Source organism: Danio rerio, chromosome 6 (assembly GCF_049306965.1).
Source record: "Danio rerio strain Tuebingen ecotype United States chromosome 6, GRCz12tu, whole genome shotgun sequence".
Classification (NCBI taxonomy): Eukaryota; Metazoa; Chordata; class Actinopteri; order Cypriniformes; family Danionidae; genus Danio; species Danio rerio.
The window spans coordinates 40502456-40521584 of record NC_133181.1 but is presented as its reverse complement, the minus strand read 5'-3'; the positions used below and the strand labels follow the sequence as shown (position 1 = coordinate 40521584).

The 19129-nt window shown below is 33.6% G+C and overlaps 1 protein-coding gene across 1 annotated transcript in view; it reads right to left on the bottom strand.

The window, feature by feature from the left end:
* The window catches only part of oca2 (oculocutaneous albinism II), a 176523-nt gene that overhangs the window by 73039 nt on the left and 84355 nt on the right, over window positions 1–19129 (bottom strand). The window contains exons 16-18 of the mRNA XM_021477197.3: window positions 10703–10850; window positions 7026–7083; window positions 5492–5600 (exon numbers count right to left, since the gene is read on the bottom strand). Coding sequence (XP_021332872.2) covers window positions 5492–5600; window positions 7026–7083; window positions 10703–10850 — 315 coding nt within the window. The remainder of the gene's footprint in view (window positions 1–5491; window positions 5601–7025; window positions 7084–10702; window positions 10851–19129) is intronic.

Genomic DNA, 19129 nt, shown 5'->3' with positions numbered 1-19129 from the left:
AGGTTGCAAGTTTTGTTGTTACTAACATAGTTTGTTGATTTAGCATTTCCTATATCTTTCGTTCCAACAAACATTTGCAAACTGCATCGCAAACTTGTACGCAAACCTTTTACTCTACACCTCTAGAGCTGTAGTTAGAAGCAAAGTTCCTGGTTTTGTTCTATTCCCCATTATCCCTGTTTATTTAGAACATTCTAACATTTAAACTTGGAATGTTAAAAAAAATTAAGGTCATCTCTCTTAGGTGTAATTTGCTTCAAAAGTATTATAACAGTTCAGTTTTAGCAGTCTTCATATTGACAATTGTGCTCCCTTTATAGTGCACTTTGAAAATATTTATGCCATTTTGAACACAGCCGTGGCTCATGACAAAAGATTTAGGTGACTATTATTTAAAAACAGAATTTGTCTGTTTTATTTGATTTATTTATTTGAATTTGTCTGAATATGGAAAACAAGTGCATGTTTTTACCAAAACTAATATTGGATTTTTGTTATGCAATTGCACAAAAATGATAGGGTTTTCTCTAAAGTAGTTACTCCACCTTGTATAGAGTGTCATTATGGACATTTTATGCTATAAATAACATGGTTCAAATGATAGCTATGCGACAGAAAAACTAGGGTTTTGGAAAACACTCATCGTTACATCGATCTTTTCCCAAATAATGCATCGTACTATAATAGTTCATCCGCGGGTTATGCTGTTGTTTGGGAAATGCACCAGTTTCATTCATAGTAAGAAATTTGGTGTTGTGAACAATTTTATACAGTCTATGGTTGTGAAGTGGAAAGCTCAAACTCCACTATAAAACAAAAGTTTAGTCAGCTGATGGAATATAGACAATACCATTGAACTTTTTCCAATTGTATTTCATTCATAAAAGCTGCTGATACTTCAGTTAAGTGTCTCTTGTCCACTTTTGCATTTTGTTATTAATATACTTTATTTAAACAATATAAAAGTCATTTTTTAAATAGTATTTGCATATTTATTAAAAACAAGTTTTGTTATCACCAAATTTTCTGGACCTTTGACATGGATAAAAATTCAGATTTGGACATTTGAGTAGAGTCTTTGAGAGCTCCAGCTCTATAGTAGTAATACAATAGGTTCAAATGTGTTTTCAACTACACCTGTATTTATCATTGTCCACCAATTGTGATTAAATCAATAAAAAAACATTAAAATACCATATATAAATAAGGCCAGAGCCACATTCTTGTGTAATTTGGATAAAATATGCACCATTACAAGCAAAGCTGTTGGTTTGGTCCATATTTTAGTTAAGCTTGCTATTTAGTATGTGTGTAAATGTACACTGTGACTACATAATTTTTCAACTTTTGACTGCAATCTAGATAGAAATGTGTTTTGTTATAAAATATTCAGTTCAAAGCTCTATATTTTGTTGTTGATTATTAAACTGTTGTGCTTAATTGAGTTTTATGATGTACATTCAGCCAGCAAAGTTGCTGCTGAGACTTCAAGCAGGCTACTCAAAACTCACATTAATAAGCAACAAATCTTTAATAATGTTTATTTATGAAACGTTCGATATCTTGAGCATGTAAATATCTTATTGTCTCACATTGAGAGCATTATTGATATTTCCTTGAAAATGCCTGGCATACAAAAATGTCATTTCAGAGCCCTTTCCCCCTCTAAACAGCTTCAAAACAACCTAAAAATCAAAAAAGTCAATCATTGCTAATGCTGCACATAGAATTGTCCTCCATGATGTTCAGTAGCCAATCATGGAAGAATCAAACTGTAATTGCATAATTTTTTCAGAGAAATGGATGGCCTTGGGGTTTAAGTATCACTTAATTGTCATGAATGTGCTTTTCGCTGGAAAGTCGTGTAGGGCTTTTTGAGCGCAGCGCATCCTGTGTGCTTCACTGCCCTCCAGCAGGCACACTGTATCCTCGCCCATGATTAAATAATCAATATCAAAGGTCAAACAGAGTGGTGATGTGTCAACCTAATGAAAGTCTAATGACAGTCATTTGCAGCCCATGCTGGTCGACCCTGGTTTTGATCAGAACGAGGAACTGAGGAGAATTTGAAAGTAGAACAATGCTGTTTTTCTAAAATGGTAATGTACAGTGATTATTTTTTTCGATCAGGGCCAATTAATTATGTACACAGCTGCGGGAAAGGGAGGGGAGGGGGTTTGTATGAAGAGATGAGACTGAAAATTAAAATAATTTTGTGCCAAAGAATTGTGTCAACCCTTCATAAGATTAAAATGTCCACAAATGAGAATTGTTTATTAATAAACAATCAGATCCAAACAATACAATAATTTAAGTGAACTATCTTTTCTGATTGACCAACTCATACTCACAAATAGCATTTGGTGAAGTTCTCAATCCCTAATTAACCCTTCGCAAAGCCCCGCCCCACTTCTCTATCCGACAAGCTTGAAGGCCATAGTGATGCTTTATCAATTTGTGCACTCCTCCTGAGAAATACTGTAGTGAATAATTTCTGGAAAAATAACATACTGATTTCCGACAGAATCAGACATAAAGCTCTGCAATATGCATACAAGGTATACATTCAGGATGTGAGTGTAGGGGTGGATCTACTGGGGTGGCAGGTGTTACCACCCTGTGAAAAACAATTGCCACCCAATCTGCCACCCACCATTGGTAACACAATAATGCCACAGTCACACTAGACTTGTGCTAGCAAAATTCTGTCATACAGAGCTGCGAAAAGGATCATGTCAAAATCAAAATAATAAGTGTGATTACTGAAGGATCCTGACTCTGAAGACTGGAGTAATGAAGCTGAAAATTCATCTTTATAATCACTGGAATAATTTATTAAATTAAATGATAAACTACTTTTGAACAGTTTTTTTTATAGTGCAATAACATTTCACTATTATGCTGTATTTTTGATTAAATAAATGCAGCCTTGGTGAGCAGGAGAAGCTTATTTTAAAACATTTGAAAATCCTACTGACCCCAAACTTTTGACCAATAGTGTATATATAGTCAGTATATTGCAGCAAGGAGATCATTTTCATTAGGATAAACACAATGATCCTTATATTTTGTATACAAAACTGTCAAACACCATCAACAAAGTGGCAGAATTACTCTTATATACAGTAACAGAATAAGAGAAGTCATATAAATTGGAAGGATCTCTAAACCAGTGGTTCAGGGCTACACCATTGTAAGGACATAAAATTACCCATACGAAAATGAATCTTGTCTATAAAATGTGTCTGAAAATATCATGCAGCCGCATCATCCACTTCTTCATGTTACCAGATATAGTCATTATTATAAATTTCACATCATTGGACTTGTTTAATTAATACAAAACTAACAGCATTAAGTAAGTAATTTGGAATTTGTGGTTGTGGCCAAATGTTTAGAGAGTTGGACTGTGTTCCAAAGGTTGCAGGTTTGAGTCACAGCATCAGAAGGGATTGTTGGTGGGGAGAGTGAATAAATATCCACTTCTATACCACAGCAGAGGTGATTGCCTTGAGCAAGCCACCAAACCCCCAACTGCTCCAGCCAGCCCACAGCTTCGGGTGTGTGTTCACAGGATAAAAGTGTCTGCTAAATGCATACATGTAAGAAACAATAAGGATTTTTATTAAGGGGACTTTAATAAAGTAGAAATGTGAAGTTTGGGGTTAGTGAATCCGTTTCCATTTGTAAAATGCAATATTTAAACTCAGAGGAAACCTTTAGTCTTTTCTTAGTAATATTTGGCAACACAATTGACAACAACAACAGGTGCCAATCAAAAAAAAGTGTGTGTATATAGTTTATTTATACACTACCAGTCAAATGTTTGGGGTCAGTTTTTTTTTTTTTAAAGGAAATTAATTTGTTCATCAAGGCGGCATTTGTCGAATGTAAAACAACTTGTTAAATTGTTAAATACTTATTACAATTTTATATTGCTGCTTTCTTATTGTATGTTGTTTCAAATGAAATATTACTTCAGTCATTATTGCTTTTAATAATATTATAATTAATATAATTATTATTATTAATAATAATAACAATAACAATAATAATATTTAAAATTGCAACGATATCTGTAAGATAGTGTGACTGAAGACTGGAGTAATGAAGCTGAAAATACATCTGTACAATCACTGGAATAACATATTAAATTAATATATAATCTTCCTTTGCATAGTTATTTTATAGTGCAATAACATTTCACAATTTTTACAATTTGTACTGTATTTTTGATTAATTAAATGCAGCCTTGGTGAGCAGGAGAAGCTTATTTGAAAACATTTAAAAATCCAACTGACCCCAAACTTTTGCCAAGTAATGTATAAATAGTATATTGCAGCAAGGAGATCCTATTCATTAAGATAAATGCAATGATCATCATATTTTGTAAACAAAACTGTCAAACACCATCAAAACAGTAGCAGAATAACCCTTATATAACAGAACAAGAGAAGTCATGTCAATAGGGAGGATCTCTAGACGGATCTCAACCACGTTGCTGGAAGACCACAGCACTGCATGTTTTGGATGTCTTCTTTGTCTGTCACAACCATTACTGGTCTTTCAATCTCTGCTAACGAGTTGATGATCTGAATTAAGTGTGTTTGGTTAAGGAGACATGGAAAACGTGCAGATCTGGTGGTCTTCCTGGTTGAGAAACACTGCTCTAGACTATGTTGTTTCATTAGGTTTATTACATTTACAATAGAGTCACACTAAAAGTCACAAACATTCATTAAACATTGCCAGTCCAATCACAGGAAAGATTAGTTCATTAGTCCCAAGTCCTCGCTCTCAAGTCATATGTTAAGCAGTAGTTACCATCCATTGATTGAGGCTATCCACACACATTTCCCTTTCATACATCTGAGAAATAGTGACAAGGGCACAGAATATCAGCTTTATGATTGGCCAGATCAACTGTCAATTAAATTGCCATAAAGAGTCAACTAGAATCTCATTTACAGCATAATAAATACTTCCAAAAAACAGCTAGAACAATAAGCAAGGCTGTGAGGCATAAAGAAAACAAAACATAAAACAAGACTAATTTTGGGGCGAGCAGTACTGACTGTCTTATTCAATCTCACGCTACTCCATTGTTATGGCTTTGCATTTGTGTCTCTTTCTGCATTTAAAGCCCAGCTGCAAACAATTACGAGATCAACCCATTGACGGATTCATGCACACACCAATTAGATCATGGGAAGATGTGGCCAGCTTTATTAGAATAGCATTTGTTTCTCCATTTCTAATCTGTGAAACATAATGCACATAAAATAAAATGGTTCCTCTGTGGCAGAAAGCTGGCACATTTCTGATCATTTCCAAAATAGCTAAGTATTCTTGTGAATCCATTTCCTCGGCTCAAACAGAGAGGAAACAAGCCCTTGTAATTATACAGCGAGGCATGTAAACAGCGGGGTCAGTTCAGCAATAGAAACGGATGAATCCTAATTATTTGTGTCCTTGATTGTATCTCACTTACCCAAATCCAGATGTATGGCAGGAACAAAGGAGTTCAGGAAGAACATGAAAATGACCACACCGAGGACAGTCAAGCACTTCACCAAGAGGACTTTGTCTGTTATTCTGTGCTGTAAAAAAAGAAAGAAACATGAACAACATATTCATAATTTAAAATAAAACCGAATAAAATGCCCTCTTAATATGCTACCAGTGTTTCTGATAGGTTGCTAACTGAAGATACAGTATGTCCTATTTGTTTACAGCTGTGAGGAAAAAGGATCATTGTCTTGCTGAAATATCCACTCTGGTTTCATCTTCATCATCCGGATATAGATGTTCAACTGAAGCAGCTAATATTAATTTACAATAATGAAGGGCAGAGGGTTGCTGAAGAATCTTCGTCCATTCTTCGTCCATTCCATATCCGTTTTCAAACAAAACCGGATCCTTTGCAGAGTAGTCCTCTGCGGATCAGCACCCAGGCTTTTAATTATTATTATTTAATTATATTTTACAATTATATGTAAATTAGAGGTATTGTTACACATTTGTCATTAAAATAAGGTCATAGCTTGCTGCTTAAGTCTTGCTGCTGTGCAACTGAAGCCGATCAAAGTTAGTCATTTCCAAGCAAAACCTGGTTTGCATGACTGCTTCCGAGCAAGGCCTTAATAATAATAAAAAAATAAATAAATAATAATAATAATAACAACAACAACAACAACAAAACAACAGTAATAATAATAATAATAATAAAGGGACTAAAACGAAAAGAAAATAAATAAATGAATAATCGCCGCCAAACTTCTTGCTGCTGTGCAACTGATGCTGAGAAATGATTGTTTCAGAGCCACTGTAGGCCTTAAAAATAATAATAATAATTTTCCCAGTGATGCGGCTGGAGGGGCATCTTCTGTGTAATAACGTGCTGGATAAGTTGGCAGTTCATTCCGCTGTGGCGACCCCAAATTAATAAAGGGAACAAGCCGAAAAGAAAATTAATGAATTAACGATAATAATAATAATAATAATAATAATAATAATAATAATAATAATAATAATAATTATTATTATTATTATTATTATTATTATTATTATTATTATTATTATTATTATTATTATTATTATTAGGCCCAGAATAAACACACTGGGCCCTGGGGCTATAACAAAGGGTACCATTTGTTTTTATTTTATTTCCTTCTATTTTAATTAAAATATAATATATTTATATTTTATACACATATAAATATCTATATATTTATACACATATGTATACATGTGTTCAATACTTTTTTCCTGTGTCATTTAATTTTATTCCACACGACTTCATTTGTTAACTAATTAAAATAGTTTAATATATATATATATATATATATATATATATATATATATATATATATATATATATATATATATATATATATATATGTGTGTGGATTGCGTTGGTTGTTATCAACATACAGTCAAGTCAACAGCACCATTAGAAATTAGGGTTAGCAAAGAGGTCCAACACTCAATCAACCAGAGCCATCTTAATGCAGCTTTGTTTTTACCTTTTTCTGCAGCTCTTGAATATTGTGCTCCCAGTTTTTGTCTTCCTGCGAAATCTGCCTGTAAAAAAATAAGGGAACGACGCAGAATAAGAGTGTGTTAATATATCCTTTCAGCCAGCATGTACACATGCAAATGAGTAGGCGTGGCGATTTCATGTGGTCACCCCGAACATTTTCTTTCCAGAACGAGAGATAGCCTGTTTGTTATATATATTGTTATATATTCCCTGTTTGTTTTATTTATATATATATATATATATATATATATATATATATATATATATATATATATATATATATATATATATATATATATATATATATATATATATATATATATATAAACAGGCTACTGTTGAGAACAAAATTAGTCTGTGTGATTAAAATTTCAGTTCTCTACAAGAACTTCCGAGGGCAGACACAATTGAGAACAATTACCTACTTTTCTACAGGTTAATTATTTCTCATTTATCATCCTGGGCTTCTGGGCATGTACTGCTGACAGACACAACAGGTGTCATGCAGTTGGAATGAATATATTTTGGACCTAATAGGGTGTTTTCGAGTGATCTGATATCTAGACACTTTTCTGAAAATATCCTCATTTACTCACCCCAAGCCCATCCGATATATGCACTCATCGGCCACTTTATTAGGTACATCTTACTATTTTCTGGTTGGAACCACTTTTGCTTCCATAACAGCCTTAACTCTTCATGGCATAGATTCAAAGAGATGCTTAGGAACATTTCTTAGAGATTTTGGCCCATACTAAGATAATAGAATCTCGCAGTTAGATCAGATTTTTTTTGGCTGCAAATACATAACATTAATATTCCATTCCATCACATCCCAAAGGTGTTATTGGGGGATTAAGATCTGGTGTCTGTGGAGTCATTTTTGCATTGCGAACTCAATGAGGTCATTTGAGCTTTGTCACAAATGGAGCATTATCCTCAGAGAAGCAAATATCACAAGATGGGTACACTGTGGTCATAAAGGCATGGACATATCCTGCAACAATGCTCAGGTGGTAGGCTGTGGTGTTTAAATGATGCACTAAGAGGTACAAAGTGTGCTAAGAAAATGTCTCCCACACCATTTCAGCACTAGCAGGATGGATTCATGCTTTCATGTAGTCTATATCAAATTCTGTCTTTCTCAACTAAATTAGGGCTGGGAGATATGACAAAAAAATTTTATCACAATACAAATCACTTCGTATTGTGATTATGATATATTTCACAATATAGTACAATTTCTGCAAATTCAATCAATTAATATTTTATATGTATTTTGACCACATGTAAAATAATATTTATTTATACATTTTGAATGATATATTCATTCATTAATTTTATTTTAACAGTAAACTGGGAAATAAGATTATATTCATTCGTAACTGATCATAATTCACACTTTATGTAGAACTTATACAGGCTTCATTTCACTGAGTTGCTATCATATGATTGGCTAATGTTGTTGGCGAGAGTTTTCTTTCTTCATCTGAAGAGAAATTAAGGTTTTGGAGGATTTTTCTCCAGGAATCTAAAGAATGTGAATAGGGAACAACATTTGTGATGATCCAAAATACATATTTAAGCTTGGCCTGTCACAATAATCAATATATCGACTTATTGCACAACACATGGACAAGACCTCAATCATTTTTGGAGATGCAATATACAGTTGAAGTCAGAATTATTAGCCCCCCTGAATTATTCGGCAGAATTATCAGCCCCCCTGAAATAATTTTTTCTTCCCAATTTCTGTTTAACAGAGAGAAGATTGTTTTCAACACATTTCTAAACATACTATAATTTGACTAGATATTTTTCAAGACACTTCTATTTAGCTTAAAGTGACATTTAAAGGTTTAACTAGGTTAATTAGGTTAAATATGAAGGTTAGGGTAATTATGCAAGTTATTGTATAACGATGGTTTGTTCTGTAGACAGTCGTAAAAAAAATTTGCTCAAAGGGGCTAAAAATATTGGCCTTAAAATGGTATTTAAAAAAATTATAACTGCTTTTATTCTAGTTGAAATAAAACAAATAAGACTTTCTCCAGAAGAAAAAAATATTACCAGGCATACTGTGAAAATTTCCTTGCTCTGCTAAACATCATTTGAGAAATAAAAAAAAAACAAAAAAAAACTCAAAGAGGGGCTAATAATTCTGACTTCAACTGTATATCGCCTATACTCAAAAACTAATTCTAGCAACATTTTAGCTGATCACGCAACATCTCTATCTCTATTAAAGGTGCCAGTATGGTTACAAATACTGTAGTATTTACTATAAAATAGTGAAGTATATTTTCATGTGGGTGTCTGACAAATGAAAATAGATCTGGTAGCAGATACCGCAGCCTCTGTTACTTTTTAACTTTTGTGTTAACATTTATTATGACTTATTTAGGATATCCGTTTTATACACTTTGATTCCAACCTAATTATTACATTGGTAAAATAACTATAGTATAGTTAAATATTCTTAAGAATAAAATATTATGTGTTCTTTGGAAGAGTGTGCTTGCATTGGGATGATATAATATTGTCATTCTGGCATTATTAATGAGTGGCATAAAATGCTCTTAAAATGAAAATAATATAATTTATCGCAATATATTTTGTTGCAATATATCACACAACAAAAAATAGATATTGTGACAGGACTAATTTGAGCAGCCTAATTTCTTAGTAATCCACATGACCCAAACAAATAAGGGACAACAAGTACAGGTTTTTCCCAAGCAAATTAATCAGCTCCAATCATTCTTGAAAAAAATAAATCTGTGTTGCACATTCATGAGATGCTTCAGTTTGCTATCTCTTGCATGACTTATGCAAAGTTATAGTAAAAAACTTTGATTTCTCTTTAGTACAAGAAAGAAAGTCATATTTATGAGGTGGATGGACTAGAGATGAGTAATATGTATATAGTTTAATATCATATATGTGATGTCAAAATGGCTTATAATAGTCAATAAGGCTTAAAAATGTACAAAGTAAATGTACTTTTTTTAATTTGTTTGCACTCATGAGTAAACACTAAAATCAATCACAAATATATGCTTATATTCAACACTCTACATTCATGATTTTAACATTCATCAAAAACACCAAGTCAGTTTTGAATTACATTACTTTCCACCTTATCAAATAATTATTTGAAACCAAAATTAGCCCTAATGTGATAGTTTAGCACTTTAGTCTGTTAAACCATGTTAATTTTATTATAATAATTGTAATTATTATGGTAAGAAATCCAGGGTGTTGTTCTAAGTGTCTGATTTAGTGAAATATTTTTCAAAGTTTCCTCTAAATTACACAGTAAATCAGAATTTATACCAGCGTGTTACAAACTATCAATATTTACAGAATGTAAAACAGGGATTTGCATGGATAAATTAAATTAAATTAAATTAAATTAAATTAAATTAAATTAAATTAAATTAAATTAAATTAAATTAAATTAAATTTAATTTAATTTAATTTAATTTAATTTAATTTAATTTAATTACATAAGTGAACACTAAAATCAGCAAATGAAATGGCAACAAAAATATGCTTATATCCAACATACTGTGCATCTTTGATTTTAACATACAAATATTTACAGCGTGAGCCAGACTGCCTCAATTTTAAGCAGACAGACAACATAAAGAACAGCACCTCTGGAAGGTCTTGAGCTTCTTGCGCAGGAGGCTTTCCAGATTGAGCACCTTCTGCATGAGAAGACACTTGACGGCGGTCTCCTCTCGGCTGGCAGGGTTAATGCGATGGGCTGTCTGCCTCCACACCAGAATCTCATGCTTCAGCTCTGCAAGACGACACAAATCGGGACAAGATAAAGAGTTCAGACAAATACAAATTAAGATAAGAATTTCAAATCTGTTACAAAAAAACTGGTAAGAAACCGATAACAAGAAATATTAAAGATAGGGATTTATAGTTAATCTTAGTCAATCCAGAACATATATAAAAATGGAGGGTAAATTGTGACACTTCTGTTTACACATTTATTCAGAATTTTTTTTAGCTCAGAGCTTTGAAATTTGACCATCTTTGACATGTGACTATGGCTAACAATTTCACTACAGATACTGTACAGCTACATGTAAATGCAAACAGATCTTGCACATTGTTAAAAATACCATGACCAAATTAAAGCAAACAAAATAAAGAATCCATTTTTGTTGAATAAAAAACTATAAACACTTAAATTTAGCTTAAAATACCAAGTAAAAAACAGTTATTTATAATAATGCAAGCCTTATTTTTTTATAACTTCAAACTAAAATTTGCCTTAATATGCCAGTTTAGCATGAATCTGTAAAACTATGCTAACTTTACAATAATAACTGTAATTATTAGGGTAACTTTATAAGATTTCTAATTTTATAACATATTTTGTAATGTTTTTTTTTTAACTATGCGGTAAATTACACAAAATAAAAAAAATAAAAATAAAGTAACACAAAAATTAAATAAAAAAAATTAAATACAGCAACACAAAATAAAATAAAATAAAGCAACACAAGAATAAAATAAAATAAAATAATAAACTAAAATATAATAAACTAAAGCAACACAAAAATAAAATACAATAAAGCAAAACAAAAATAAAATATAACAAAGCACTACAAATTAAAATAAAATAGAAGGAATGAAAATAAAACAACACTAAAATAAAAAATAAAATAAAATAAAGCAACACAAAAAATCTAAATAAAGCAAAACTAAAATAAAATGAAAACAACACAAATTTATTAAATTAAATTAAATAAAATAAAATAAAATTAAATTAAATTAAATTAAATTAAATTAAATTAAATTAAATTAAATTAAATTAAATTAAATTAAATTAAATTAAAAAGACATGACGGAAACTTAATGATAACCAAATTTAATTCCTTAAATTTCGATGGTAATGAAAAAACACTGTAAAGGCATTTATTTTATTTATTTTTTTAAATCGAATGGAGACGGTGAGGAAGGAAAAGATAAGGTAAATCGAGAAAAAAAAAGACAAGGAGGGGCAAGGATTTGTACTAGTCCTTCAGCATGACTCCTCAGCAGTGTTGGTGGGGCTGCTAGGGAAAGCTTTCCAGAAGCTAATTGACACAGGAAAAACATGCTGATCACAATCGACACAGTAATGCATCATGCCGAGGGCCTGGAAAACTATATCAGCCGCACAGCAGGCCTGATTTTTTGAAAGTAAGGCTCTGTGGGGACTTGAGGCTTTACAGAATTAGAAATTGGACTGGCATTGCGTGGTCACCATCAGACTTAGTGGAGGTCTTTGGTTCCAGACGCAGCAAGCACCTAGGGTACTGGCAAACGGATCATTTAAGTTCCTGTTCTTTATAAAGCACACTTCGAAAAGTTTGCATCAACTCCATACCGAGCAGCATTCATTCATTGTGTTCATCACCCGATAACCCAATAATCAGAGGAAGGAGAAGAAGACTGACATTCCGGATTGTGCAAGTATCATGCTGATGATGGCTCAAAGCGAAGACAATCCTCACAGCGGGCATTGGCCAGTGGTGTGGCAGAACATATAAAGCGGCCGGGGGAAGGCATTTGTTTCAGCTGCTTGTCTCTCCTATTGTTTTATCTCCAAAATGACAGGTGCAAAAATGCATAAATTTAATTGAGGCTCTGGGTGTGATGTATTCATTCACGCCACACAGAGCAGAGTGTTTTCAAAAGAACTCAGTTTTTCTGTTGATGTACTGTATTTTAAGCTTGAGCAGAACTGAATTTGGACTCTTTTTGCTTAAAAAAAAAAGCAAAAAGTCTCATTGAATATAGGTTTACACTTTATTTTAAAGTGTCCACGTAACTGTGTGACTATTCATTTAAATACTAAGTATTGTCTTATTATTAGCGATCTTGCAGGACTCCCAGAATTCATCAAGATTCTTTGGATTCATTTTCAATGTCTCCTCCTTCATCTTAACCCCAGACATACTCAATAATGTTCATGTCTGGTGACTGAGCTGGCCAATTTTGGAGCACTTTGACCTTATTTGCTATCAGGAACTTTGTTATGGAGGCTAAAGTATGAGAAGGAGCGCTATCTGGCTAAAGAATTTGCCCTCTCCTGTGGTTTGTAATGTAACGGGCAGCACAAATGTCTTGATACCTCGGGCTGTTGATGTTGCCATCCACTCTTGCACGCCCCCATACTGACTGTGAACCCAAACCATGATTTTTCCTTCACCAAACTTGACTGATTTCTATGAGAATCTTGGGTCCATGCGGGTTCCAATAGGTCTTCTGTAGTATTTGTGATGATTGGGATGCAGTTCAACAGATGATTCACTGGAAAAATCTACCGTCTGCCACTTTTCCAAATGATCAACTAGAAGTCAAGTTATTATTTGTTGCTCTTACAACTGGGATCGATGACAAGACTTTTGTCTTTTGTGAGGTAGTGTACAGTTGTCCACGTTTTAATATTTACATTTATCACACAATTATGGAACTTTGTGATACGAAAAGTTTTTGGAAAAAGTGAGCTTTTTGTAGCCTAAAGAATACACTGTAGTGTTAGTTGCATGCAGTTATAACTCATTGTAATTACTAAGGTAAGCACGTGAAACATAGACACTGTAAACGATTTTTGCAAATTACACAGTATTTAACTGTAATATGAACTGTATTTTACTGTAGGACAGTTATCCAGTATCTACTGTATTTTTGTGGTTGCATTGTGAAAATTACTATATTTTACAGTAAAGACATTCTGTAAAATACGTACACAGCAAGATAAATAATGCTCTAAATGTAAATACAGTATTTTGCTGTTATTGATTTATAGTAATACTGGTGAACTGATGCCAGTCAGTTACTGTACAGAAAATTCTACAGGAAATTGTTAACAGTGTAACAAGGACACATTAAAAAGTGTAAACTGATATAATTACTATAAGATAAAAAAAAACTTTAATTAAAATAGAATAGAATAGAATAGAATAGAATAGAATAGAATAGAATAGAATAGAATAGAATAGAATAGAATAGAATAGAATAGAATAGAATAGAATAGAGGTACTGGACATATTCCCTTCTCTTGATTACAGTGAACTCATTGTCATGTTCAAGAAACCAGTTTGAGATAATTTGTGGTTTATGACATGGTGTGTTATCCTGCTGGAAGTAACCATCAGAAGATGGGTACACTGGTCATAAAGGGATGGACATGGTCAGCAGCAATTCTCAGCTAGGCTGTGGCATTAACACAATCTTCAATTGGTACGAATGGGCCCAAAGTGTGCCAAGAAAATATCCCTCACACCATTACACCACCTCCACCAGCCTGAACCGTTGATACAAGGCAAGATAGATCCATGCTTTCATGGTGTTGATGCTAAATTCGGACCCTCCCATCCAAATGTCTGGATATTTTCTCTTTTTCGGACCATTCTCTGTGAACCCATATGGTTGTGCGAGAAAATCCTAGCAGATCAGCAGTTTCTAAAATACTCAGACCAACCCATCTGCACCAACAACCATGCCACATTCAAAGTCACCTAAATCCCCTTTCTTCCCCATTCTGATGTTCGCTTTGAACTGCAGCAGATCATCCTGACCATGTCTACATGCCTAAATGCATTGAGTTGCTGCCCTGTGACTGGCTAATTAGAAATTTGGGTTAACGAGCAGCTGGACAGGTGTACCTAATAAAGTGGCCAGTGATTGTATAACAATATGAAGTACTTGTTAAAAATGAAGCTATAATATTTAATTTCAAAGTCACATACAGTACAGTAGAGTAAGTTTTAATTACTCTAAATTTCTCAAAGCCCACAAAATTCCATCATTTTGCACAAAATTAATGTTTAAAGGTCTATTCAAGCATGACCAGTGAATCTGTTTTAGATAGTAAACTCCTGCATATATTTATACTATATAAGTACTCATCAACTTTCGCATCGAGCCCAGATTTCTAGGTAACTAAGGCCAAATAACTGTTGTGACTGGGCTAATCAACATGCAGTTCTCATACACCATCACCACCAACTCATCAAAAAATGGCTCAAAAGACCTGCTTTAAATTGGATGATCAACCACTGTGTAACTCTTATAGCATTCTAAAAGAAAACATTACGGTGCATGAAGGGGCTTCGTGTTTTCCTCTCAATCTGACTTTTAAGTGCGGCAAAGGCCTCTCGGGGAACCTTGTGAATGGCTGGAATGAGTGGTTTATTATAAAGCAGCTATTGTCATCCTGTCAGGAGTGTGAAGGAGAGCTCAGGTGTGGAGCTGTTCAGGAGATGTGAGAAGCAGACAGAGCAGCTGCTCAAGAGGCTAATGGCCATCTGTAGAGAGACTCTGACAACCGCACATGATTATTCTGACGCTTTATTTTCATAACAAATGATGGAATAAACAGAGCCCATTTGACTTGGGGTTAAAATGATCAAAACATGCAGCTGAAAAAAGGTTTGCAAGTACAGAGATAATTTTAGCACTTAAAGTTTAATTCTGAATGTTACTTGTGTATTATTATAAGTTGTAACATTCTGTAGACACTTGCAGAAATGGGGTTATCTTAAAAGAACACACTGTCACAAAAGGAACACAAAAATCTTGCTGCCTAAATATCTGTTGTTGAATCAAAAACTTTTCTAGTCAACTAACACCAATCAAATTGACAAATAATATTAGGTTCAACTTTGTATAAGTTAAAATTTTGTTTACATCTGATTAACTTATTAGAATAAGTTAAAGCAACAGTTTAACCAATAGTTAACATGTGAAAATCCCAGGGAGCAAAGAAGTCTGGCCCAGATTTGGCATAAAGCTGGCACAGCAGGCATTCATCCGGCTCAGGCATACAGCATGGGCCAAGCATGGCCCAGGTTTGAGACATGGCACCATCTTTAGGGCGGCATGCAATACATGGGCCAGATGTCAAATGTAATATTTAGTCAAGACGTTAAAGATTGATATGTGGGCTCCATAAGTCTGGTCTATCTTGACCCACATTTAAAATACATTTAAATTATTATTCATTCATTCATTCATATTCTTTTTGGATTAGTCCCTTTATTAATCCGGGGTCGCCACAGTGGAATGAACCACCAACTTATCCAGCACGTTTTTAAGCAGCGGATGCCCTTCCAGATGCAACCCATCTCTGGGAAACAACCATACACACTCATTCACTACAGACAATTTAGCCTACCCAATTCACCTGTACCACATGTCTTTGGACTGTGGGGGAAACCGGAGCACCCGGAGGAAACCCACGCGAACGCCGGAAGAACATGCAAACTCTACACAGAAATGCCAACTGACCCAGTCGAGGCTCAAACCAGCGACCTTCTTGTTGTGAGGCAGCAGCACTACCTACTGCTCCACTGCGTCGCCTAAATTATTATTTGAGTAAAGATATTTTTTGATGCTTGACGCCATTTTCATTTTCCTCTTTGTATTTTCAAATGCCTTTATTTTAATCCAGGAAACAATCAAGACGTATTAATCTATTGTTTCCTGTGTATTGCAAGATAAGTTAATTTAATATACATTACATATATTTTATTAACCAAATTATTATGTTATGAATTATACACACAGTTTAGACCAAGTTATGGGTTATTAACTTGGCTGAGACTGGAGCCAGATATGTTGATAAGTTTGGCCCTTATATGGAAGGCAGACTTCGTCCAGTCATTTACCGTAATTCACTGAGGCATGTGGGCCAAGCAAAAGCTGATTGTGTGGAAAAGCAAAAAGAAATTTTGCTATGTGGGCATCAATAATATAACTTTCTAACACTCAAAAAATAATATTTTTATTAAAATACAACCTTTCCCTAAACAATGCCCTCAATACACCTCTGACTTATCCTGTATTTACAAAAACTTGCTGAACAATAAAACTAAACTTTATTCACTTAAACGACTCCTTGATAGACATGTTGCTTGTCCTTGTGCACACTTGCATGCAACCAACCCTAAACCTAGGGTACCATAATAAACCATAGCTGTATATATACATACCTGACAAAAGTTTTGTCGCCTAAGTTTTAGGAACAACACATAATAATTTGACTTCGAGTTGATCATTTGTTATCAGAAGTGCCTTAAATGAAAGGCAAGGGCCTCTGGATTTTGCTTAGACAAAAGTCTTGTCACTTAACAGAAATAATGTACAGTACAGAATATAAAGTCATGGTGCAGTGGAAAAATAATTAATATTTTGTATCCCATGCACTTGGACGACAGCTTTGATACATCTCTGCAATGACTCAAATAACTTATTAATAAAGTCATCTAAAATGGCAAAAGAAGCGATCTTGCAGAACTCCTAGAGTTCATCAAGATTCTTTGGATTCCTCAATACCTCCTCCTTCCACTTACCCCAGACTGCTCAATAATGTTCATGTCTGGTGACTGGGCTAGTCAGTCCTGGAGCACCTTGACTTTCTTTGCTTTAAGGAACTTTGATGTGGAGGCTGAAGTATGAAAAGGAGCGCTATCCGGCTAAAGAATTTTCCCTCTCCTTTGGTTTGTTAAATAACGGGCAGCACAAATGTTTTAAGTCCTCAGGCTGTTGATGTTGCCATCCAATGTGCAGATCTCTTGCACACCCCCAAACTGAATGTAATCCCAAACCAAGATTTTCCTTCACCGATCTTGACTCATTTCTTGACTTTTCCAAATTATCAACTAGAATCTGGAAAAATCTACAGTCTGCCACTTTTCCAAATGATCGACTAGAAGTCTTTTTTGCTCTTACAACTGGGATCGATGACGTTTGTCAAGTAGTGTACAGTAGTATTTACATTTGAAGTGAATCATAAACATTTTTCACAACTGTCCTAAGACAAGAATTGGTGTTGTTTTATACTTTTAGGACAACTTTGACCAAAGGTTTTTGATGTCGAATGTGAAATGTTGACTACTCTAGAAAGTGCATTAATGCTCTGTAGATGAATAAACAGCTGTCCTGTAGTACATGTAAGGACACCTTAAAATAAGGTGTGACCTAATTAAATACAATCTTAAAAACAAGTTCTGTAAAAAAGTCATACAGGAATGATAAGATTTTTACACTAATTTTCTAGATTTTTTTACGTTTGTGAACCTAATAATATTTATTAGTACTCAACCCTTTTTTATTTTAACTTAGAAGTCATAAAACATTAAAGATTAACAGAGATGTTTGTGTTGCACATCATAGAAGACATTGGAAGCATCTTGTCTTATTATTATGAATGAGACTGCATGTCCTTATCCTATGAGAAGACGCTTTGCTGAATTATTTATGAAAACATGCATTGTTTTTTTATGACAGCCTTCAAACTAAGTGAGAGGTGTGCTGATGGAGTAATTGAGCTTTTGGCTTTGTAAGTGATAAGTGAAACCCCTTCCACATACCATAAATAATTGACAAACACAATTTATTCTCTTTGTGATTGTAATTGGTCTGTACTAATGAAATGGCTTATGGATATGCTGTAAAATAAGCTTTAAAACACACTTATTTTTTAATTAAATTGCCATTTATTTAAAATGTGCTTACTCTTAAGTGTTTCCAAATCAATACATGTTTTGTTTTTTCTGTTTTTCATAAAATAAAAATTTAAAGAATTGTGAAAAACAGGAAATCATTGACTTCCATAGAAGGAGAAACAAATACTGGATGTTATTGGTTACAGCTTCCAATATTTTTGTAAATATCATCAATTGTGTTTAACAGAAGAAGCTCAAACAGGTTTGGGACAAGTGAAGTTAGAGCAAATAATGAAATAATTGTCAGTTTAGGGTTAACTTTACATTTAAAATTGGGAAAAATGCATTGGAAAATGCATATAGGGGTCACAGAGCATATACTGAGCATGTTTATTGTGTGGCATGTTTCTATACAGCTTTTATGGTCTGAAACTGAAATCGCTGTTGCATTGACAGTTTCTCCTGTCCTCCTCCACTCCAAATTTTGCAGTATTTCCTAAAACTACAATGAGAACTGCAGCACTGCTAAAACACAGATATTATGGCTCTTTTAGACATTCTGGCAACTATAAGAACATGTCAGACCTCATTAGATTATAGTAGACTTTTTTTTCACTGTGAGTTA